The 24,698-nt window shown below is 38.1% G+C and overlaps 1 protein-coding gene across 2 annotated transcripts in view; it reads left to right on the top strand.

Moving 5' to 3' along the window:
- Positions 1-24,698, top strand: part of IKZF3 (IKAROS family zinc finger 3) — a 68,350-nt gene that overhangs the window by 5,426 nt on the left and 38,226 nt on the right. Inside the window, exons 2-3 of one of the 2 annotated variants that reach the window (XM_036407662.2) lie at positions 14,760-14,813; positions 16,206-16,304. In XM_036407662.2, coding sequence (XP_036263555.1) covers positions 14,760-14,813; positions 16,206-16,304 — 153 coding nt within the window. Of the gene's footprint in view, positions 1-14,759; positions 14,814-16,202; positions 16,305-24,698 lie in introns of both variants that reach the window. The other variant, XM_036407661.2, reaches the window with a different exon arrangement.

Here is a 24,698-nt window from a genome sequence, read left to right on the forward strand (position 1 = left end):
GCAATAAAGAAATATTAAGAAAACAAACTATAATTATTGAGTGTTTTTAGAAATGAAAACATCAGGTTTCATTTTTAATAGGAGAAATAGTAAACATTTCAATAGCATCATAATAAAAAACTATATTTTCTATTCTTAACTCTTAATTATCTAAAGATTATTTAACTAGATTACTTACATATTTTGGACATTAATACCCCTGTAACCTCTTCTAGACTCACATTTCAAAATGTTGGGATTTTTTTTATCACGGCCCAGTCCCCAGCACATTGTAGGAGTGCAGTCATATTTATTGAGTGAATTAATGAGTGAGTTCCTATATGTTTGGCCATTTGACCATTGGTTTGGCTTTTATAGTAAAGAGAGTAAGGTAAATAGTAATATTGAGAGGTTTGGTAGAAGAGTTTGAAATATTGGCTAAATCCAATAGGATGAATACTACCATCTTTTTAATCCAATATTGGCTCTTCTCTCCTCTGGGAAAAATAATATAGTTTCTTCTAACTTTTGGATTTGCTCCATTCTTTTTTTATTGATTTCAGAGAGGAAGGGAGAGGGAGAGATTGAAACATCAATGATGACAGAGAATCATTGATCAGCTTCCTCCTGCTTTCCCTCTACTGCAGTCTGGGCATGTGCCCCTGACTGGAATCAAACCCAGGACCCTTCAGTCCACAGGCCGACGCTCTGTCCACTGAGCCAAACGACTAAGGCTGCTACATTCTTTATTTCAGTGAAGCACTGAAATTTCCACAGTATTTTTTCCTGTGAATATTTGTTCATGTAAAATTATTTAAGTAAGAGTATCAGTAACTTTACTATTCCCTGTACAAAGGCTTAAGCTGTACCATTCAGAATTTGAAAAATAGCCCAGCAGGTGTGGCTTAGTGGTTGAGCAATAACCTATGGACCAGAGGTCACAGTTCAATTCCTGGTCAGGGCACATACATGGGTTGTGGGCTCGGCTCCCAGTGTGGGACATGCAGGAGGCAGCCGATCAGTGATTCTCTCTCATCATGGATGTTTCTATGTCTCCGTCTCCCTTCTTCTTTAAAATCAATAATAAAAATATATTTTAAAAAGTCTTATGTGGAACAGACGCAAGTGTGATATTCCACTTGAGGTGGGGAAAGAGAGCAAGAGCCTGTTGCTAGGCCTACCTAGCTATTGGTCCTTTCTTACTCCAGCCACAGATCGACACTTGTGCTAGCCCTCTGAAACCCTGGAGTTCCATTGAACACATTTTGAAAATTACTGATTCAGATGGCTGTATGTTTTTTTCTATTGGTAATCCTGTATCTAAACTTGCATCTTTCGATTCAATTTGAGGATTGCTACCAAAATGATCTTCCTAAAATCTCAAGTTACTCCCCTATTCAAAAACCATTTTAAGTATTTCTTTAAAAAAATTATATTTATATATATAATTGATTTTTTACAGAGAGGAAGGGGGAGAGATAGAGAGTTAGAAACATCAGATGAGAAAGAAACATTGATCAGCTGCCTCCTACACACCCCCTACTGGGGATGTACCTGCAACCAAGGTACATGCCTTTGATGACTCAAACCCAGGACCCCTCAGTTCGCAGGCCAACGCTCTATCCACTCAGCCAAACGGGTTAGGGCAAGTATTTCTTTTTGAAAATATATATTTTTATTGATTTCAGGGAGGATGGGAGATGGGGGGAGAGATAGAAACATCAACAATGAGAGAATCACTGATTGGCTGCCTCCTGCACACCCCAGGGATCATGTGCCCTGACGGAATCAAACCATGACCTCCTGGTTCATAGGTTGATGCTCAACCACTAAGTCAGGTCAACTGGGCCATTTTAAGTATTTCTTAGCTGGGCATTTCAGATAACTCACAATGTAGCTTCAATATTCCTTGCCAATGGTAGGTATCCTTTGTCCCCTCATGTTCTTCTGGGCTGCTTAGTTTTTCCTGCTTTGCCTAACTCCCCATTTTTCTATTGCAGTTCAAACTCAATAATCCAAAAATGAACTCATGGTCTCTCTAACCAAAACTAACTTCTGACTTTTCAACACTGTTAATATGATTACCATTGTGCCAATTGAAATTCTCACTCATCCATTATGTCCTTCATTCTAAGTTGGAATCTTTCTCTTTTCTGATACTTGGTAACATTTTATGTATCGATACGTCTAATGACTGCTAGAACTGAACTGCATTTTATATATAAAGATGAAGTATTTTTGCATGGTTTTATTATGATCCAAATTGTCTACAAATGCAACTACTATATAAATTAAGAGATGATTCTTTAGTTTAGAGCCAAGAATTTGGCCCTTATTGATACAACTGCATTCTTCTGTATTTTTAGCTCTTGCATTCATGGTGATTCTACAAATATATCTGACTACTTATGTCTTCTAGAATAATTATTCTGGTACATTTATATATTGAAATACAAGTTATCTTATCATCAGTTTCACTTTTATATTACAGTTAGGGCTTTATTTTAAAAACAACTTGTAGCCGAAACCAGTTCCTAAACCGACAGTTGGACATCCCTCTCACATTCTGGACCGCTGGCTCCTAAATGCTTACCTTCTTGCCTGCCTGGTCACCCCAACTGCTGTCCCTGTCTGGTCGCCCCTAACTGCCCCCACACACACCAACCTGATCGCCTTTTATTGCACCCCACTGCTGGCCTGGTCACCCCTAACTGCCTCCCCTGCCAGCCTGGTTGCCCCATGCAGTTTGCTGTTTAGTCATTTGGTCATCCCTCAATAACCCCCCTGCCAGCCTGATTGTAGGCAGCCATCTTGTGAGGGCATGAGAGTTAATTTGCATATTACCTCTTTACTATATTGAATATAGAAGTCTTCATTTTTTATTCAAAAATATTTATTTATTGAATGCTTGTTATGTGCTATGTATGCAAAAATATTGGTAATATGGTGGTAAAGAAAACAGACAATGCTTTTGCCCTCATGGGATTTATAGTCAAGTAAGAAAACAGGCCTCCAAAACAAGTAAATAGCAAAAGAAATAATTAAAACTATGCCATGTATTATGAAGGAAATAAAAAGAGTGCTAAAGTAGGGGCAAGGCTGGTGAACCTCTCCTCTAAATAAGAGGTCGAGCTAGATAGAAGTTTGGTTATCCTTAGCACATAAGTGATTTTTAATGCCATGGTAATAAATTGTATCACCTAAAGAGAGCATGTAGTGAGAAGAAGACGCAGAATTGAGGGCTGAGGAACATCTTATTTAGGTAGTCAGGTGGAGGAGGCTGGAGATAGCAAAAGAGAAAGAGCAATAGGGCAAGACAGGAGGAAAATCAGCAGATTGTGGTGTAACGGAATTCATGATAGGAGTGTTCCAAGAAGGAGTGGGTGGTCAGCTATGTTGAATATTGCTGAAAAATCAAGTAAGGTGAGGACAAAAAGTGTGGGTTAATTTTGGTGACATAAAACCTGCTATTGACTTTAACAAAGCTGTTTTTTTGTGGAGTAGTGGGGATGGAAACCAAATTGAAGTGGTTTAGAGCAGGAATGGGAATAGAGGAAGCGGAAACATTGATCAGACCATTTTTCCCCCCAGAATTTTAGCTAAAAGATGAGAAGCACATAAATAAGTGGGGCTGATGCTGGAGACAAATGTGAATAAAAAAAAGGCTATTTGGCCGAAACCGGTTTGGCTCAGTGGTAGAGCTTTGGTCTGCAGACTGAAAGGTCCCGGGTTTGATTCCGGTCAAGGGCATGTACATTGGTTGCGGGCACATCCCCGGTAGGGGTGTGCAAGAGGCAGCTGGTCGATGTTTCTCTCTCATCAACGTTTCTAGCTCTCTGTTCCTCTCTCCTCCTCTCTGTAAAAAAATCAATAAAATATATATATTTTAAAATGTTGTTTGTTTTCTAAAGATGAATGGCAAACAACCTATATCCTAAGTTAAAAAAAAAAAAATCAAAGGCCAAAACAATCACATGACAGAACATCTTGAAATCTTAATTCTCAGGGAAATTTGGGAAATTAGCTATCACTGACACCAGCTTCATATTTAATTGTCATATGATATGTAAATAAATTTCCTAACCATGAAAAATTTTAAGATATATGGTGTCTTTTCAGTGGATGGTTAGTGTAGATATAATCTATAAAGACGATTAGAAGAATCATTAAAACCTGTGGAATTCAAATTTTTTGCAAAAGTTGGAACATACTGCCCTGGTCTGTTTGGCTCAATGGAAAGAGCATCGGTCTGCGGACTAAAAGGTCCCAGGTTCGATTCCGGTCAAGGGCATGTACCTTGGTTGCAAGCACAGCCCTAGTAGGAGGTGTGCAGGAGGCAGCTGATCGATGTTTCTTTCTCATTGATGTTTCTAACTCTCTATCCCTCTCCCTTCCTCTCTGTAAAAAATAATAAAATATATATATTTTTTAAAAAGTTGGAACATACTGCTCTAATTGCAGTTGTAAGGTTTGGATTTTAGATATGTGATAATGTTTGAGTGTTCAACAGATTTTTAAAATATACATATTTTGATTGCTCAGCCTGTGTGGCTCAGTGGTTGAACATTGACCTATGAACCAGGATGTCAAAATTTGATGTCCTGTCAGGGCACATGCCAGAGTTGCAGGCTCGATCTCCCAGTGTGGAGCCTGCAGGAGGCAACTAATCAATGACTCATCCCTCTCTCTTCCTCTTTATTAGATAGGATTGATTTCAGAGAGGAAGAGAGAGGGATGAATCATTGGCAGCACCCACAGCCAATAAGAAGGGAATATGATAATTAACTGCCACATCCTCAATGGTGGTAGCACCCGCAGCTACAAGATGGCGGTGCCCAGCCCTTCAGCCCTGCTGGAGGCAGCAAGCGCTCTGCATGGCTGGGCCCACCCCCAGGCAGGTCTGGCCGCTCTGCACACCTGCTTCTGGAGTCTCCCAGTCCCCTCAGCCCCTCAACTGCCCAGGGCTGGCCTGAGGCTCAGATAATTAGGGCCAGCTGAGGTCACTGCAGCAGAGGTGTGATGGGGTGTCGCCTTCCCTGATCGCCAGGTCACCTCCTGCTCCTGAGGGCTCCCCAACTGTGAGAGGGGGCAGGCCGGGCTGAGAGACCTGCCCCCCATCCAGTGCATGAATTTCCATGCACCGGGCCTCTAGTAAAGCTATCTATTTATATATAAAAAGTAAAAAATATATTTTTATTGATGCATACCCCACACTGGGGATCAAGCCCACAACCCAGGCATGTGCCCTGACTGGGAATCTAACTGTGACCTCCTGGTTCATAGGTCAATATTCAACCCCTGAGCCACACTGGCCAGGCCAACAGAAATTTTTAAAATAAGTACACATGTCTTAATGTATGTAGCTTGATTTATTTTTACCTATATAAACACCTTCCAGATCAAGATATGGGACATGTGCATCACCCCAGGAGGTTCCCTTGTGTCCATTTATAATTAATATACCCTCCTCACCCAAAGTTAACCATTATTTGGACTTATATAAATCATATATCAGTTTTCCTGTTCTTGAATTACATACAAATGGAATCATACAATATGTCCTTTTTAAATGTCTGGCTTTTTTTTTTCTTTCTAAATATACTCTTGAGATCCATTCATATTGTAACATTTATTCATTCTCATTTGTTGTTGAATAGTATGAATATACTACAATTTGTTTATTCATTCTACTCTTGATGGATGGTTGATTATTTCTAGTGTTTGTCTTATGAAAATGCTTATGCATGTCTTTTAGTGGACATATACACTCATTTCTCTTAGGTATAGATTTAGGATTAGCATTTCTGGGTCATAGGGTAGGTGTATATTTAGCTTTAATACATATTGTCAAGCAGTTTTCAAAGTGGTTGGGCCAGTTAGCACTCCCACTAACAATGTCTGAGAGTTCAAGTTCCATATCTTGCCAACATTTGCTATTGTCAGTCAGCCCTTTTTAATTTTAGCCATTTTAGTGGGTGTGTAATGGTATTTCATTGTGGCTTTAATTTGCATTTTCCTGATGAATATTGATGTTGATTACCTTTTCATATGTTTATTGGTCATTTGGATATCCACTTCCCTGAAGTGTCTGAAGTGCATTTTTTAAAAGTTTGGTTCTTTATATTTTTAATTAGTTTTGTAGGCATTTCAAAAATATTTTGGAAATGTATACTTTGTCAAAAGTGTATTATAAATATTTTCTCCCAGTCTATACCTTGCTTATTTATTTTCTTAATCTTAATTTAATGACTAGAATTCTTAATTTTAATAAAGGCTAATTTATCAAATTTTCTGTTTTGGGATTAAATGCATTTTATGTCCTGTTGAAATCTTTGCCTATTCCAAGGCCATGAAAATATTCTGTTTTGTAGAAATTTGATTTTTTTAAACTTACATTTAGATATATTACCCAATTTAAATTAATGATTCTGTTTTCTACCCCAGTTATTTTATTTTTAAAAATCTAGGCACTTTACATTTATAAAGTGAAAAATTTACTAGGAACATGTGGGATTCACTTATATTAGCACAAACTTTTTTTTTTTTTAAAGTAGCAATAACATGAAATGCACATTCTTCTTTTTCTCTCTACATGCTCATTTATGGCATGTGATAGCCATGGTAAAATTGAAATATATCTGTCTATAAATTCAGAGTAACTGACCTTTCAAGGGAAAATAGCATTAGATGTTAAATTTGTTGTTTGAAACCTGTGCTCCATAGTCTATAATTTCTTCATTAGACATTTAATCTAGGGGGAAATGGAATACTTAATTTTGAAAAGAGGTAAGGTAGGAAGAATTGGAATAGTAACATGGGCTGTATTTAATCTGGCGCCCTCAGAAAGTAGCCTTGATATCTCTTAACCTTTATCTTAATCCAAGGAAGAAAGAAAGGAAGTATTTCATGGTTGGAGGGATTACTCTCATTTTAAGACTTAAAATGTGTCAAACACAAGGCCCGCGGGCCAAATCCGTCCCGCCAGGCCTTGCAATGTGGCCCGCACCGCGCTGTCATCACTGCACTCCGCTGCGTTTCCATCACAATGACAGTTTATGACTGTTCAGTAAACCATTCGGCCCGAGATTTAGGCTGGATTTTAGATTTTGGCCCCTTCTCTGATTGAGTTCGACACCCCTATAAGTCATGCTTCTTGTTTTTATGTCTTCATTCCCCTTCAATTATAGTCATTTGAAATTAATTAAGTCTAAAATTTGTTCTATTTCTGTTCTTCTAAAATCGATAATCTGGGACCGGTTTGGCTCAATGGATAGAGCGTCGGCTTGGGGACTGAAGGGTACCGGGTTCGATTCCGGTCAAGGGCATGTACCTTGGTTGCGGGCATATCCCCAGTAGGGGGTGTGCAGGAGGCAGCTGATCGATGACTCTCTCTCATCGATGTTTCTGGCTCTCTATCTCTCTCCCTTCCTCTCTGTACAAAATCAATAAAATATATTTAAAAAATAAAATAAAATAAAATCGATAATCTATAGAAAAGCACTTAAATTAAAACATTAAATTCTTTGAAACAAAGATAAAACTCAAGAAATTAGTCCTGCTTCTCTCCTTAATGTGTCACCGACATTGTACCCTTGGACAATTAGGTGATTGTATTTTGTCATTCTTTGTGTCATGAACTTTGTTGGTAAAATGGGGAGAATTATAAATGCAATTATACCTCTTCATTTCCCAGAGATGCTGTGAGATAATGCGAAATTTCATTTAAGTGCTTCATGATACCTTTTTGGAGGGCCACAAGCAAACAAAACCAGGTTCAGAAGAAAGCTCTCCTGGGGGTTAGGGAACTGAGTAATAGCATCTGAGTAATAACTTATCTGTATGCTCCTCGGAAGCTGAACTAGGACCTGAAATGGACATTTCAGGAAATTTGAGTTCAGCTACATTTAGCTTATTAAATGTTTTTCCTGGAATGGAAAGCAATAACTTCTGTATTATTGGAAGTGTCTAAGGGGAGCCCATTCAGTCCAAATTAGGCGATATTGGAGGAAATTCAAGCATCAGGGGGCAGAGGAAGGTCACTTGGCTAGTTCAGATATCCATTCCATTTCTAATATTCTGATTTCATTAGTCTTAGGTGTCATTTTTCATTATGCAGAATTATTCTTTGATGCCAAGATTCCAGGAATTGATTATATGTGGTAGTATTAAAAAAAAATGATAAAGGACCTTTCAGAAATAATAGCTAACACTTCTGTCCCTAATGTTAATGTAAGTACATTTTTATAGTAAGGACTCAGTTTCCAAAGATTTTGGTTAAAAAGTAAAAGTGATAATTTTAGATTAAAAAAAGCTATTTTTAAGAGACATGGGGATAAGAGTCAGTTTATTGTTATGAGGATAAAAAGGAATGTCAGCGTTCAGGGACAGCTTTCTGGCAGACACCAGAACTGCTGGCAGCTGGCAGAGTCAATGCAGCAGTTTTTCTGAGATTTGACATTTTGCTCTCCTTTAGCACCTACAACTTCCTACTGGGAAAACAGAACAGCCAGTGAAAATCTGATCTCTGAAACTTAAAGTATAATTTTGTTAGCTGCTATTCTCAATTGAATAATAATTACTTAATAGTCTCAAAATGAAGGCAACTTCATAACCATCAAGTTAAAAATATGGTTACAAATTTTGTTGCTAATGTAAATATTTGGTTTTGTTAGTAAGTGGTTTATATTAGACCAAAGAGGTAATGACATTCCCATGTGAACTTTGATGAAATCTTAATTAACCAGACTCATGACATTTCCAAGTTTAAATTTTAGTTGTAATCTACTCCCTTTAATTTTGCAGCATATAAAAATGCTGAGAAAAATATTGATATTATAACAAAAATTCTAGCTAGTGAAATTTTTTTAAATGGCATCTTTGTCAATGAAAAGAGAATCTGAAGGAATAAAAAAAAACTTGAAATTGTCATCTTTCAGTAAGCATGTGAGGAAGGGTGGTTTTCAGTACTGGTAGGAAACAACTTGATATTGCTAGTAAAGCTTGAATTGGTGAAGTGCTTTGGAAAGCTACAAAAGAAATAGCCTTTAACTTTTACAGTCCAATATATCTGTCGGCCCTCTCAGTAAGAGAATAGCTATGCCTTTTATAAGATTTGTTTTTAAAAGGTAAGGTGTCACTAGAAAGCACTCATGATTTAATTAAGCTTAAGAAATATTATATTGAGTATTAAGTTGCAGGAAAGGAAGAAGGGCACCTGAGATGAATGAGTGTTAACTAGGGTTTTCTGCTGGTTTATAATTTTGGCTTTTAAATGAGATAAGAAATATTTTTTTTATTTAATGATACCAAAAAATCCTAATGGAAGCATGATGCCACATGTATATTTGTACACATACATATAAGTACATTTAAAAATATTTTATCTGAATATTTGGCATCATGTGGTGGGTTTTATGTTTTACGCTCTGAAAAGTGACATTAATTTTTCAATCGGTCACATTTGTAAAATATTTTGTGTGAAAGGTGCTGTCTAGATGACTTGTAACTTTGATAACTACATTAATGGAAATCACAACTGTTTCCTAGAATTCCAATAATAAAAATAGTGATATTGATAGGAGATAGTCCTGTTAAGCTGTTTCTTGGCATAATATCTTTGAAACTTTGGTTAATGTTTAACTTCTTACATGGTTTGATTTACTTTTTCCCCCTTCACTCAAGTTACACAAAACAATATACTTCTAATTTTTTTCTAATGATTTAAAAATGTAAAAACCAGAGTTTTCATGTTTGTTTTAAAATTGCAGTAGTATCCCAAGCAGCAGTGAGATATTCTAAAACAGTGCTATTTGGTATAACTTTCTGAGGTGATAGAAATGTTCTTTTTGTTGTACAATTGAGTAACCACTAGCGACATGTTCTTTGAATACCTGAAATGTAGCTGGTGTGACTGAAAAGCTACATTTTAAATTTTAATTAATTTAAATTTAAACTTAAATACAAGTGCCTAGTAACTACTTTGTTAGACAGTAAAGTATTACTATTAGATTAGTATTAGTAATAGATCTAGAATTTGGCAAACTTTTTCTGTAAAGGATCAGATAGTGAATGTTTTAAGCTTTGTAAGTCATATAGTCTGTGTTGCAACTACTCAACTTTGCTGTTGGACTATGAAAGCAGCACTGGACAATATGTAAGTGATTGGGTTTGTCTGTATTTACAATAGAACTTTATGGGCAATGATATAGACCTTTACATAGTTTTCAAGTGGCACAAAATAATATTCTCATTATTTTTCTAACCACTTAAAAATATTAAAAAACCATTCTTAATTCACAGGCCACACAAAGACAAGTGGTAAGTTGTAGTTTGCAGAACCTTACTCTAGAGTCTAGAGTGTTCATAAGGATTAAGAGATGTAAAAATTCATGTCCATCATGAGTAGGCACTATTTTGGGAGTTAAAGACACAGCAAAATAGCAAGAAAAAAATGCACATACCATCTCTGTTCTCATGGACCTTACATTCTGGTGTTGGGAGGCAAATAAAAACAAAAATGGCCAAAAATATGTCAGGTGTTGACAATAAATAAATTTATGAAGAAAAATAAAGCAAGGTAAGAGAAAACAAAGTGACAATGGAGGGTGACATTTTATTTAGGGTATTTATGTAAAGCATATTTGGTAAGGTGACTTTTGAGCATACAACACCTGAATGAAGATGGGAAGTGGCCAGGTAGCTAGCTGGGGAAGAGCATTCTGCTCAGAGGGGAAGGTAAGTACAAAAGTCCTGAGGCAGGAGCATGCTTTGCCTATTCAAGTAACAGGAGAGTTATAGACAATATTGTTTTTCAATGAAATTAACCTATTTTGAAATTCTTCCATCATCTGTACCGGATATGTATAAACATCAGTAAAGAAAACTGTATTTCTGTGAAAAGCAATATATGGTCCCTTCTTTCTTAGTTTTCTAGAATGTTCTTTTAAATATTTTAAAGCTATATTGACTGACAACACATTGAAAAACACCAGTATATTCCACTAAATGGAATTTTTTTTAGCTTTTTTTTTAACTGAAGTATAAGAAATTACAAAACGGTCCATTAAAAATGGAAAAGTTTTAGACATATTTAACAGTTGGGAATTCCTTTACCATCTACCTATGACTTCATGTTTTTATAAAGACCTTAATTTCAGGGGGCGAAAGTGTACTTCAATCTATTTTGTCCTTGTGTTTTAAGTATTTTTTTAGCACCTAAGAAGAACATCCATGCTCCTGATTATGCATGGTTTAATGTCTCCTTAAAATTCTGAATACTATTCAATAAGAGTCAGAATCTTCTATTACAAACTACTCAGTTATTTCTAATGTTATTTACAGCACACAAAGGCCTCTTGAAAAAATATTGAGAGTTATTTAAATGTCATTGTCAGAGGGTTTAAAAGGTTCAGGGGACCAGGACCTTTTTCCTTTAGGTCACCAAATCAAAAGCCATCTTTGTAGCAACTAGAAGATGTTTTCACATGAAGGTTGCTCATGTGAAACCTTTGAACTAGGTTTCTTTCCTTTTTTTTCTGTTAAGAATCCCCTTAGTATGCAATTAAAAGTTTCACAACACTATCAAACTTATAGAAAAGTTGCAATACTATACAAAAAAAACCCTGTTTTTTCTGGAAATTTTTAGAGTAAGTTGCTGATATGATACCCTTGAATACTTTAGTATGTATGTTCCACCTTCTACAAAACAACTATCAAAATCAGGAAATTAACATAGATATATTACTACTATTTAATCTTTGGACCCCATTCTGATTTCTCCAGTTGTTTCTCTAATGTCCTTTACTACAAGAGTATTCAACTCTGTATTTAGTTGTCATAACTCTTCACTCTCTTTCAGCCTGAAACAGTTCCTCAGTTTTTCATGACCTTAACACTTTTGAGGATTACAAGCCAGTTATTTTGTAAACTGTCCCCCAATTAGAGTTTAGTTTGTTTTTCCATGGTTAGATTCATGTTATGCATATTTGGTGGAATATCACATGTAGTGAAGGCCTGGGGTGGGGCAAGTGGGAGCGGGCTAGAGCGAGTCAGTGGGGAAGAGGGGGGAGGGGATAACTGTAATACTTTCAACAATAAATATATATTTCTTAAAGAATGAGATAGGATGAGGGTTAGGGTTAGGGTTAGGGGTTAGGGTTAGGGTTAGGGGGTGTGCAGGAGGCAGCCAGTCAATGATTCTCTCTCCTCATTGATGTTTCTATCTCTCTTACCCTCCTGGCTGGGCTTGACAGGGGACCTCAGGCCATGCCTCCCACCCAGCAGGCCTTTAAAGGGGATCTCAGGCCATGTCTCTCACCTCAAGGCATGCCCCCCACCCCAGTCTGGGCTGGGGACCTCAGGCCATGCCCCCCATCCTGGCGCCAGGCCAGGGGATCTGAGGCTACACCCCCTGCCTGGAAGGGCTTGACAAGGGTGGCACTGGTTGGGTCTGGGTCAATTGGGATTAGGTGAGACAGCCCTGATTGCTGGCCAGGCCAAGGGACCCCACCCATGCGTGAATTTGTGCACCGGGCCTCTAATATATCAGTGAAAGTATTCAATCTGAACAACAGAGATAAAAAATATTGAGGGGGGAAGAAGAATAGAATCTGAGGGAACTGTGGGGAAATATGAAAAAGTCTAACATATATATGCAATTGGAATCCTTAAAGGAAAGGAGCAAGAGAATGGAGGAGGAAAATTTTTAGAAATGATGTCCAAAATTTCCTCAAGTTTGGTGAAAAACATAATTTTACAGATAATTTCAATGAACTCAAATGGGATAAATTCACATAAAATCTATCTGGGCATATCAAGCCAAAAATAAAGAGAAAAAAGAGAAAATCTTGAAAGTATTCAAGAAAAAGAATCTATACTAATAAAACCAGGAGACCTCCTGGACAAAGCCATGGTGGCAAGGCCAAGGCAGAGGCGGTTAGGGGCGATCAGGCTGGCAGGGGAGAGCAGTTGGAGGTGAGCAGGCTGGCAGGGGGGCAGTTGGGATGAGTAGGCCAGCTGGGGGGCAATCAGGATGTGGGGGGGGAAGTTGGGGGTGATCAGGCCAGCAGGCAGAGTGGTTGGGGCAATCAGGCAGGCAGGTGAGCAGTAAGGAGCCAGCGATCCCAGATTGCAAGAGGGATGTCCAACTGCTGGTTTAGGCCCGATCCCACAAGGGTCCCAGATTGGAGAGGGTGCAGGCTGGGCTGAGGGATAATCCCTTCCCTCCATACACAAATTTCATGCACAGGGCCTATATAATAAAAGTGTATTATGCAAATAGACTGAACAGCAGAACAACCGAACAACCAATCAAAGCGTAATATGCTAATGATATGCTAAGGCTGCTCAACTGCTCACTATGATATGCACTCACCACCAGGGGGTAGAAGCTCTGACGGCTAGGTTAACTTGCTGCTGGAGTCTGGCTGATCAGGACAGATGGGCCGGACATGCCCTGGAGCCCTCCCACAGTTCCTCCCCAGCCTGATCATGAACCGGTGGGGTCCCTCAGCCTGGCCTGCACCCTCTCACAATCCAGGACCCTTTGGGGGATGTCAGAGAGCCGGTTTCAGCCCTATCACGCAGGCCACTCCCTTTGGGAGGGCACCAGATGCAGGGCGAGCCTCTCCCATTTGGAACTGATGGGGCATGAACTCATGGCAGGCACAGTAGGACTTGGATGAGCGGGTAGGAGCTGTAAGTGGTGTTGGACTGCAGATTTCAGCCTGATCCTGCAGGCTACCCAGAGGATGGGTTCATAAATGTGTACACTGGGCCTCTAGTAATATGTAAATGTTATCACTAATTTATCAGAAACAGTAGAGGCTAGAAGACAGTAGAATGCCATTTTTAAAGTGCTAAATGAGAACTGTCAACCCAGAATTCTATATCAAGTAAGAATATCCTTTAGAATTGAAGCCAAAATAAAAATATTTCCAAATAAATTAAAACTAAGTTGTCATTCACGCAGTGGCACCACTAAAAATGCAAAAGGAAATTATTTTTTTTATTACTTTTTAAAATATATTTTTATTGGTTTCAGAGAAGAAGGGAGAGGGAGAGAGAGATAGAAACATCAATAAGAGAGAATCATTGATTGGTTGTCTCCTGCTCACCCACAACTTGGGGATCAAGCCTGCAACTTGGGCACACGTCCTTGACTGGAATCCAACCCTTTAGTCTGTAGGCCGGTGCTTTATCCACTGAACCAAACTGGTGAGGGCTAAAGGAAGTTTTTTAGACTGAGTTCCACAGAAGGGAGCTCATGTCTTCATGGAAAAAAAAAAAAAATCAAAAGCACCAGACATATTAAGTATGTGGGTAAATACAAAGCACTAATTTTTCTTCTTAATCTCTCTCTTTTTAAAAGACAAGTATGTAGCAAGTTCTTTCCTTCTTTTTAAAATAAATTATTTTAGAGAGGAAGGAAGGGAGAGAGAAAGAGAGAAACATCAATGGATTGCCTCCCTCATGTGCCCAACCTGCAAGCTAGATATGTGCCCTGACTGGAAATCACACCCACTACTTCCAATCAACTGAGCCACACCGGCCAGCGGTCTTCATCTCTGTAAAATACCATTGCTGTGCAGCTAACACCTTTTATACTCCCAGAGGCACTTTTTAAGGAGGACATAGAGAAATAAAATTCTGGGTTGACAGTGCTCTGAAGAGGAAATCTACTGCTAAAGGTTCCAAAATGGTATCTTTATTAAATTTTAGGATTCTCAAATATGAAAAAATTTTCTCTAAGCAGCTAATATTTATTATATATACTTTTTCAGATATAAAACCAAATGTGGAACTGAAAAGCAGTCAGGAGCAGTCTGTGCCTACAGGTAAAGCAGCATCAGTTCTTTCCTGTCTAGAAATAGAACTTTACTGAAATTACCAAAGAAAGAGGAACATTCTGATTGCAGTAAAAATGCTATGGAAATGTGTTGAGGAAGAAAAATATGGTTGTCTCTTCCTGTTACAAAAACAACTCATCAATTTAGATAATATAAGTTCTTTGGTATTTTAGGACCAAACCATACCCCACCTACTGATTCGCTTGAAGAAAGACAGTTTTTGTTGAGTAATATAGTAGCTTCTATTTGAACAACTTGAGCTTTTCACTCTAGAACACTGATCAGCAAACTTTTTTTGTAAAGGGCAGATAATAAATACTTTAGATTTTCTGGGCCACATCTGGCCTCTATTGCAGAAACCTCTTTATATTTTTTACAACCCTTTAAAAAATGTAAAAGCCATTCTACCTCCTGAGCCCATACAAAGACAGGCCATGGTTAGATTTGGCCCTTGGGCCAGAGTTTGCTGACCCCTGCTTCAGAATGAACTTTAAACATTTAAAATAATTTATTTTCCCCAAATAACTCCTATGTTTTCTGTGTTGATTAACTCACTTTTTAAATCAAAGCTTATGTTGCATTAAAAAAATTATCACTTAAATGCCTTTTTGTGTTACTGTGAGTTGGCCCCAATTTTCCTGTGAGTGTTCTTTTTTAGGGTGAGTTTTGATCCTGTTTATCACATTTGTTTTCATGTAGGAATTTTGTTATTTGCTGGGCTGATTCTTTTTTCTTTTTGATATATTTTTATTGATTTTAGAGAGGAAGAGAGAAACATCACTGATGGGAATCATTGATTGGCTGCCTCCTGCACGCCCTCTACTGGGGATTAAGCCCCAACCTGGGCATGTGCCCTGACCTGGAATTGACCTCCAGTTCATAGGTTGATGCTCAACCATTGAACCACACTGTTCTGGCTCCACATAATTACATTTATAATGTGAACAGAAAAGGAAAATAGGAAGCTTACTCTAAGGAAAGCATCTTTCCAAAATTGGGTTATATTAATATTTTCAGGCTAAATATTTCTCATCACTATGTATCAATACTTATCGGTCATAACTAGCAATAACATCCTACCAGATATTGTGAGATATCCCAAAGGAGAGAGAATTTCTATACAGAAAGAACCTGAGTTCATTTTAACTCAGGTGAAAAAAATATTCAAGAAAATCATGTTTAATGGAAACGTGCATGAACCCTGGATACATTTCTAAACCTCACGAGTTTTCACATGTTTCACCTACAGCATGTGTGAAAGGGACACTATCACTAAGGATCTGTGTGAAGCTGAGATTAGAATCTTGTTTCATGTTTACATGTTTACAAAAAATTGTTTAAGTTGACTGCATAGTTAAAATTCTTTTTATCTCCTAGAAGGTCCAGTGATTTTAAATGACTACAATTTAACCAAACCTCGTGAGGCAGAAAATGTGGACAGTGCAGAATGCCCAACCAATGAAGATGAAGATATGGAAGGTGAGCCATAGTGTACAGACAACTAATGGTTGTAGATATGGTTAAGACCTAATATAAAGAAAAATGAGGAATTCTCCAAGGAAAACTTGTATTTGTGGATTGATTTAGTTTACAAGTATTTGCATTTAATAATTTGCTATATAGGTTATCAGCAAATTTTGAGAATTTTAAGTATTTAGTATTCAAGTTATACTAACTTTTTAAAATGTTACTTTTACTCCTTTTTACTATAAAAACAATACATGTTCATTATAGAAAGATTTGTCTGGAGTGTTTTCCAACACCAGCAACCAATGCTTCAAATCTTAGACACCAACTGGGAAACCAACAATTCAATTATCATTCTGACTCCTGGAGTTAATGCTGAGCCCCCAGATTGAGGGATCAGTGTCACAGCACTGCTCTGACTTCAGACGCGAGTTGTAAGTACCAGGCCCCCTGGTTACCTGCACTAATTCCAATTGGCCACCAATTCAGGGCTTTTCACAAACCTCCCTCAGGTTTGATAAGTTGCTAGAACGACTCGCAGAACTTAAGAAAGCACCTTTCTTACTACAGCTAGTTTATTATAAAGGATATAACACAGGAACAGGCAAATGGAAGAGATGCTAAAGCAGGATATGGTGTGAGAGTTTCCATGCCCTCAGGGCATAAGACTCCCACAACTCTGATGTGTTCACCAACCCAGAAGCTCTCTGAATCTCATTGTTCAATAGTTTTTATAGTGCTCAATCTATAGTCCCTTCTACTCTTGCTGGTGGTTGGTGGATGGGGCTGAAAGTTCCAATTTCCTAGTCACTTGGTCTTTCTAGTGACTACCCCATACTGAGGCAATTTAGGGTCTCCACCCTAAGTCACCTCAGTAGCATAAACTCAGGTGTGAGTGAAAGGGATTTGTTAGGAATAATAAAATATACTATCACACAGAAAATTGCAAGGGTTTTAGTAATTCTGTGCTAGGAATCTGAGACTAAGACCAAATATATTTTTGTATTATACCACAGGACACCCTCTGGTGTTTGACAATGAATCTCTTATAGAAAAAGGATCATAAAGGTCAAGAGATCCTGGTATAGGGAAGGAAGAAATTTGCCTCTAGCCTTCAGGGTTCTTTCAGCTCTTCTAATAATTAAACCTACAGGAGGCAGGTTAACCAGAGAAAATAACCAAATCTAATTACTTTCATCTGTATGGGGAACCCACATACATGAGAATGTCAGAGATCTCACATTATGAGAGGTTCAGAGACAAAAAGGGAAAATGAGGTATATATGACATTCTGAGCTAAGGATGAGGTAAGATACCTCAGCACTTCAGGAGATCTTAAAAAATCAATGTTCCAGATGTCAGTTCCAATTCTCTATGAAAATATTATTATGAGCATGCTACCTCTCTGCCATTGGTTGACATTATGGGCTAGAAAATGTATGCCTTGGTCTGAAGAAATATGACTTGGCAGTCCAAATTGGTATAATGGCTCCTGTTTTAGTTCTTTTTTAGTACTCTGACCATTTGCATCTATCTCCAGGTAAGCTAAGTCTAATCCAGAGTCAATGCTTATTTTGTAAAAAACCCATATGTAGCCCTTTTGCGGCTACTGCCATTGGTTCTTATAATCCACTTGTCAGCTATGTGTCGGGCCTTCTTCCTGAGGAATCTTACCCATAGTCATCTGCAACCTCTGTGTCACTTGTTAAAAGACAGAACAGTTTGGTTGGCATTCTGAGCCTCAGAGGGTAAAAAAAGGAATATGTCCAGATTCACCTCTCTTCATTCCTGTGGTCCTCAAATGCCCACTTATTTCATGGACCCAAGTGGCCACCTTAAGCAAGTACATTGCAATATGCACTCATTGGTTCTAGTCACCTTTTCAAACCTGGAAGAGGGTTCTTCTGATGGGTATTGACATGCCCTACTTTAATGCACCCATTGTATTCCCATAGTGATGTCCATAAGGCAGTGCCCCATATGGGCATCCTTTAATAGACCAAGTTTCTGTTGTCCTTCCGCATAGCCATATGGCCAGACAATTGGCCAGGCTATTGGCCTTGACCCATGAGTCCTCCTGGTTCATAGGTTGATGCTCAACAACTGAGCCACATCAGTCAGGCTGTATATGTGTTTCTTAAAGGAAAAAAGAAAAAAATGTTTCTTGGGATCTTTTGTCTTAGATATTTACAGGATCAAGTAATAGAGTCCTATGTCTAAAACTTCTGAGATTCAAATCACAGCTTCAACTAACATTCCAGCTCTGCCTAGCTATACTTTAATTTGTACTAGTTCTTAACCACAGAGACTGAAAAATGCTGCCTGGCACAGGATGTGGTCATTTGTGCTGAGGAAAGGCATATGGTGTTCTACCAGCTTTATGCAATTTCTTGAAGGTGACATCCATGGAGCCACATTCAGAATGAGGCAAATAACTACCTTCCGCTTGTGTTTTTCTGAGTTAGGGCTTCTTAGTTCTGGTAGGTAATGCCATTACGTATATGTTTGAAATGATGGTTTCTATACAACATTTGGTCTGAAAATTTATAATTTATTGTTAGAATTTGCTCTGGGTTCAGAAATAGCTATGGTTTCTATAGTCTCAGGTAGTTATGTGTGTGTGGGGAGACAGATTAAATACCCAAAATAAAAAAGAAGCCAAATAATTTCTACTCAACAATAGAAATTTAAAACAAATATTGTAAAAACCTATGTGGTTCATTCAGCACTTCTCTAAGAATCCACACAGTAGTTTGCAGCCTCTGAATTAGATCTGCTCCAGAAGGGCTTCCAAGGAGAAAAGAGAGATTCAGCCCCCATGATCCACTTGTTTTGGGTCATTTTCAACTGCTGTAGCTGCCTTTGCTATTTCTATTATATCACCTTACCTCTAATACATGTCAGTGGATTGATGGAATATCTGTGAGTTTTTCTCACTTATTAGAGCTCTGGGAGTGTCATTCAGTACTTGGTATAAACTAGAAGGTATAATCAACCATTCTAAATAATTTGGGAAAGAAAAAATGGTTCTTCTTTCTAAGCCTGATTTAGAAAGAAATAAATATGTTAACTTTAGTGTTGAAAAGTAATCCATTATTTCATAATTAAGCTTCAAATTGATTACTGTACTATTACTGTTGTCATTTAATCTGGGTCACATACATTTGGAACAGGTTATAACAAGGACTCTGCCTTTTATTTTATTTTATTTTTTTAATATATTTTATTGATTTTTTACAGAGAGGAAGGGAGAGAGATAGCTAGAAACGCCGATGAAAGAGAAACATCGACCAGCTGCCTCTTGCACACCCTCTACTGGGGATGTGCCTGCAATCAATGTACATGCCCTTGACCGGAATCGAACCTGGGACCTTTCAGTCCGCAGACCGACGCTCTACCACTGAGCCAAACCGGTTTCAGCTATTTTATTTATTTTTTAATATATTTTTACTAGAGACCCGGTGCATGAAATTCATGCAAGTGTAGGCCTTCTTCCCCCAGCAGCTGGCACCGACTCCCCTCTTTATGCATATTTAGAGAGAGACAGAGCATCAGCAGGCCACTACTTTTTAAAAAACTATAATATGAACAATATATTTTAAATTATATATGCTAAATTATAAAATAACAGGATTGAAAAGTAACTGGTGTGACTCACTGGCTTAGCATCAACCTATCAACCATTAGGTCACAATTTGATTCCCTGTCAGGGCAAATGCCAGAGTTTCAGGCTTGATCCCCAGTAGGGGGCATGCAGGAGGCAGCCGATCAATGATTCTCATCATTGATGTTTCTCTCTCATCATTGATGTTTCTCTCTCATCATTAATGTTTCTTTCTCTTTCCCTCTCCCTTCCTCTCTCTGAAATCAATAAAAACCATTTTAAAAAGAGAGACAGAGATCTAACTGATTTGACTCAGTGGATAGAGCCTGCCGACTATAGGGTCCCACGTTCAATTCCAGTCAAGAGCATGTACCTTAGTTGTGGGTACATCCCCAGTAGGGGTTGTGCAGGAGGCAGCTGATCGATTTTTCTAACTCTCTATCCCTCTCCCTTCCTCTCTGTAAAAAAAGCAATTGAAAATATATTTGAGAGAGAGAGAGAGAGAGAGAGAGAGAGAGAGAGAGAGAGAGAGAGAGAGAGAGAGAGAGAGAGAGAGAGAGAGATTCAGTTAAGGGCTGCATAACTAAAGTAGAACCTCAGTTTTTTATTTTAGTCTTTCTTCCTCTGAAATTGGATCCTCATCTTTGCCATTTCCCACTTAGAATATGGAAGGAAAGATTCTGTCTTGGCATGTATGTTTGAAGTTGTGATTCTACATGCATATGCTTGTGGCATTACTTTTCTCTCTTTGAATAATTAGGGAATATTTATTTGGCTACTAACTCACTGCATTGAACACTCTACTGGCCCCATTTTCAGCAGCACCCTGCCAACCACCATTCCTTTCTACTTACACTAGCAGTTTGTTCTGGGGCAAAAAGTACACAATGTACCTCACTATCCATCAGCATCAGCTCTTTACCCTAACTTGTACATTTCCCCTGTGCTTAGTTTCCTAGGGCTTCTACAACAAATTACCACAGTGGCTTTATTCTCTTACAACAAAACTTTATTCTCTTACAGTTCTGGAAACTAGGAGTCCCAAGCAAGGTGTCAGCACAGTCCTTCTCCCTCTAAAGCAGCGCTCGCCAACCGATGGTCCGTGGACCACTGGTGGTCTGTGAGATCCAAAAGGTTGGCAACCGCTGCTCTAAAGGCTGGCCCTCTAAAGGCTCTAGGGAAGAATCCTTGTCTTTTTCTAGCTTTTGGTAGCTTCTAGCAGTCCTTGGTGTTCCTTGGCTTGTGGCAGCATAACTCCAATCCCTGCTTCTGTCAACACATGGTCTTCTTCCTTGTCTTCTCTTCTTGTAAGGACACCTGTCATTGGATTAAGAGCCTATCCTGATCCAATGTGACTTCATCTTAACATTGACCTTATTTCCAAATAAGGCCACATCCGGAAGTTCCTGACAGACATTAATTTGGGGGGATATTCAATGCACTACACCCTTCATCTCCCAAATTTTTACAACTGAATATAAAATATACCTGGTACTATGTGTGTGTGTGTGTGTGTGTGTGTGTGTGTGTGTGTGTGTATATATATATATATATATATATATATATATATATATATATACTTGGTACTCATGAATGGATTTCTTTTTAATGACTTGTACAGTGGTGATCAATTAGTGTATTTGTTTAAGTACTTTCGTTGTGTAAGAGTTAGGATAGTACCTAATTCCATGAGAAAAGTTAAATTTGATAATTTTTTGAAAGGCCTTGCATTTTCTCTCTTGCAATACCTTATGTGAAGCTTAAATTAAAGATAAGAACTTTCATTAGAAAGTGTGCTGAAAAAAATTTTCCCTCTTAGGAAATAAAGTTCCCATCTTCAGTAGCTTTCCATGTCAGAGTCTCAATCTCTTTTGAGGTGTACAACTTTTTGCACTCATGAGAAATACAAATTACTTTGATGCTTCTGAAAGGGGAGAGAAAAGAACAAGCCACATTTGCGGTTTATGGATGCTAATTACTGCTACATTCAGATACGCGAAGGAGGGGCCTATGGCTGGAGCGGGCTGGGAGAGACCAAGTAAGCCTCGCCTAGGCACTCACTGAGGTTCCAGCGGTACTGCTCATACACGCAAGTATGTGCTTCAAAAGGAAGTGCCGTTTTTTATCAAAATATTACATCTCTCAAGCCCAGATCAAGACCTGTTGCTCAAGGGATGTAGGGGTTATCTTACAAAATCAGCAGTACTTGGCTGCAGCAGTTCACTCACAGGGGATTTCTGTAAATACTCACAATGGGCAGAGAGGCGTTATGGCTGCTACTGTGTCAACGGGTAAGTTCTGTTGGTGATAAAACCCAGACACTTCTCCTTGAATCTTTTAAACAAAAAACATCACATCAGAATTTTTCTTAACCAAGCTGAATAGCACAGGAACTTAGAGGAAGATAATTGACATCTGCCAAAGAAAAAATGGTCTGCTGTAACGCATGACAGAAAAATGGGCCTTTCCGCTGTCCTTAGTGGGTCTTCTGAGACTCTTCCCCGCCTTTTGCTTTTCTTTAACTGTGGAGCTGTAGTAGTGGTGCCTCCTTGCAGTGAAACCAGATGAGTAGGAAATAAAATGGATCCCAGTCCAGTTGGTTAGCGGTGTATGAAATACCTGTATGTGCCTGTTAACTCGCCTAGCATCAGTCCTGGCCAAGTGAGTTCATCTGCTCAGAGTTTGACACCAGGCATGATGTCCTGGGCCATTGCATGCTCTGGTGCAGTTTGGTAACCACATGAAGGCACTCTGCTAAGAGATAAGTGAGGAGTCCCAGTGCTGTGCCACAGTCAGCTCATAATCCATTGTTAAATTTTCAGGAATTTTGTGAGCTGGCTGACTTCATGTTGGCAACTTGAAATAGGCCATGGTGTTTATACCACTGACATCAGCAAATGCTACAGGAAAAAAAAGAAAAAAGAAAAGCCCGTCCTTCATTCTTTGATTTGTGCATTTACCAGCAAACTTCGGACTGAGGAATGAAATCCTGTTCTCACTCATTAGGTCATGGTTTTTCATAATTTGTCAGAGGGTGTTTTTTTTTTTCTTGTAATTTGCACGAAAGAGAATAGTTTTTGGAGATCAGATGAGTATATTGAGTTCTCTCCACAAAAAGATGATAGGATTCAAAATTTTCATCTTTAAATACAGAGGTCACATTATTGTAAAGTTAATGAAATAATGGAGTTTGGGCTAGATACTGTTACAAAAAGCATAAAGCAACAGCAGTGAAGTTTAGACTAGACACAAGTGACCAGACATTAAATTTAAAAAGTCCCAAGTGATCATGAGGCAGTCACTTCCTACCGAATCCCATGGCCTAAGAATTTTAGCTTCTCCTGTCAGAGACGGGAGGAGCAGAGGACTGCTGGAGGCAGTCACCATTCCCGTTGGATCCAAATCCACACACACTGCGTGGTGGCAGGGCTCACTGTACTTTATTGTTCACCAAAGAGTTGATGAGGTGGAAAAGACAGTCTTTTTCTTTCATGCTGTAGTTTGGGGTAACAGTAAAAGCTCAGATTTCTTCTTCTTTCCATCTTTCTACCCAGCCATTTATCCATCAATCCCCTGCATTGTTCCTATTGCTCACTAAATCATTGTCGGTTGTATAAAGGGAAGAAGAGCATATTGAGTACATCTTGACAATGTGGTCTTTTTTAGCAGTGTTTTTCCACCTGGGATAAATGGAAGACTTTCCAAGGATTACATGAGTGTGGATAATTTTAAGAGAATTAATTGCCAAGTCTTCAATTTCATTATGTGTTCTTTCCTAAAACTCTCTGCCCCATAAGGCTGGTGTAGTTAGGTTCTCCTTTCTGTCCTCCCCTTTCACAATGATCCTTCTCCACTCTATAAAGAGAGGCATATTTCTCACCCATCCCAAATTTGGCTTCTTTGCCATGAAGTACTAGAATACATACTTCCAGGATTCCAAAAAAGGGCCAATTGAATAATTCCTTTAATAAAAACTTTCATAAATGCATCTTCTTTCATCCATCTCATTTAAGAAATACATTCCCCAAATTTTTACTTTTTATATTTAATAATTATTGATCAAGATTTGTAATATACCCATATTTTATCAACTGTATGCTAATAACTCAATCCAGAAGAAATTTTCTAACATATAGAACTTCATGATAACAAAAATAATTTTAATTTATATATAATGTTGAAGAGACATGTAACAGAATGAACAATAAAAGGTGCAAGCCTAAAAGAATAGTAGATATAGATAAAATTCAATGAGAAAAGTGAAATTGAAATAAAAATTTAAGGAGAAAATTTATTATTAAAAACCGTATGTATTTTTAAATTTATGATGGAGTAGATCAAATCACTAAAATGTATATTCCATTAGATACTTTTGAAAGGGTGCAATAACAGTTTAAACCATCATTCTTTACAATAAACAAAAAATTTTTAGGTCTTTAAATTTTTTATTCAAGTACCCTTGAAAAAATGTTGTTTCTTATACAGAGTATATATTAAATTGACATCTAAAATTTTTTATTATAATCCACAAAAAAGTTAAAGGCTAACCATTGTCATATAAGTATAGCACAGAGGAGTCTTCGGTTTAAACCTGAGCCTGTTTAAAGGCATAATGCAAAGATTCTCACCCTGAGATTTCAAGATTTGAGAAACCTTTTAAAACTATGTGAAATTGTGTGTCTATGGGCATGTGTACACTTTTCTGGGCAAAGAGTACAATTCTTAAAAGAGTTCTAAAACTCAGAAAAGATGAAAAAGCCCTGACCAAAGTGTATGAGGTCTTAAGGCATCTTAACTTTGCT

Source organism: Pipistrellus kuhlii, unplaced genomic scaffold (assembly GCF_014108245.1).
Source record: "Pipistrellus kuhlii isolate mPipKuh1 unplaced genomic scaffold, mPipKuh1.p scaffold_m20_p_37, whole genome shotgun sequence".
NCBI lineage: Eukaryota > Metazoa > Chordata > Mammalia > Chiroptera > Vespertilionidae > Pipistrellus > Pipistrellus kuhlii.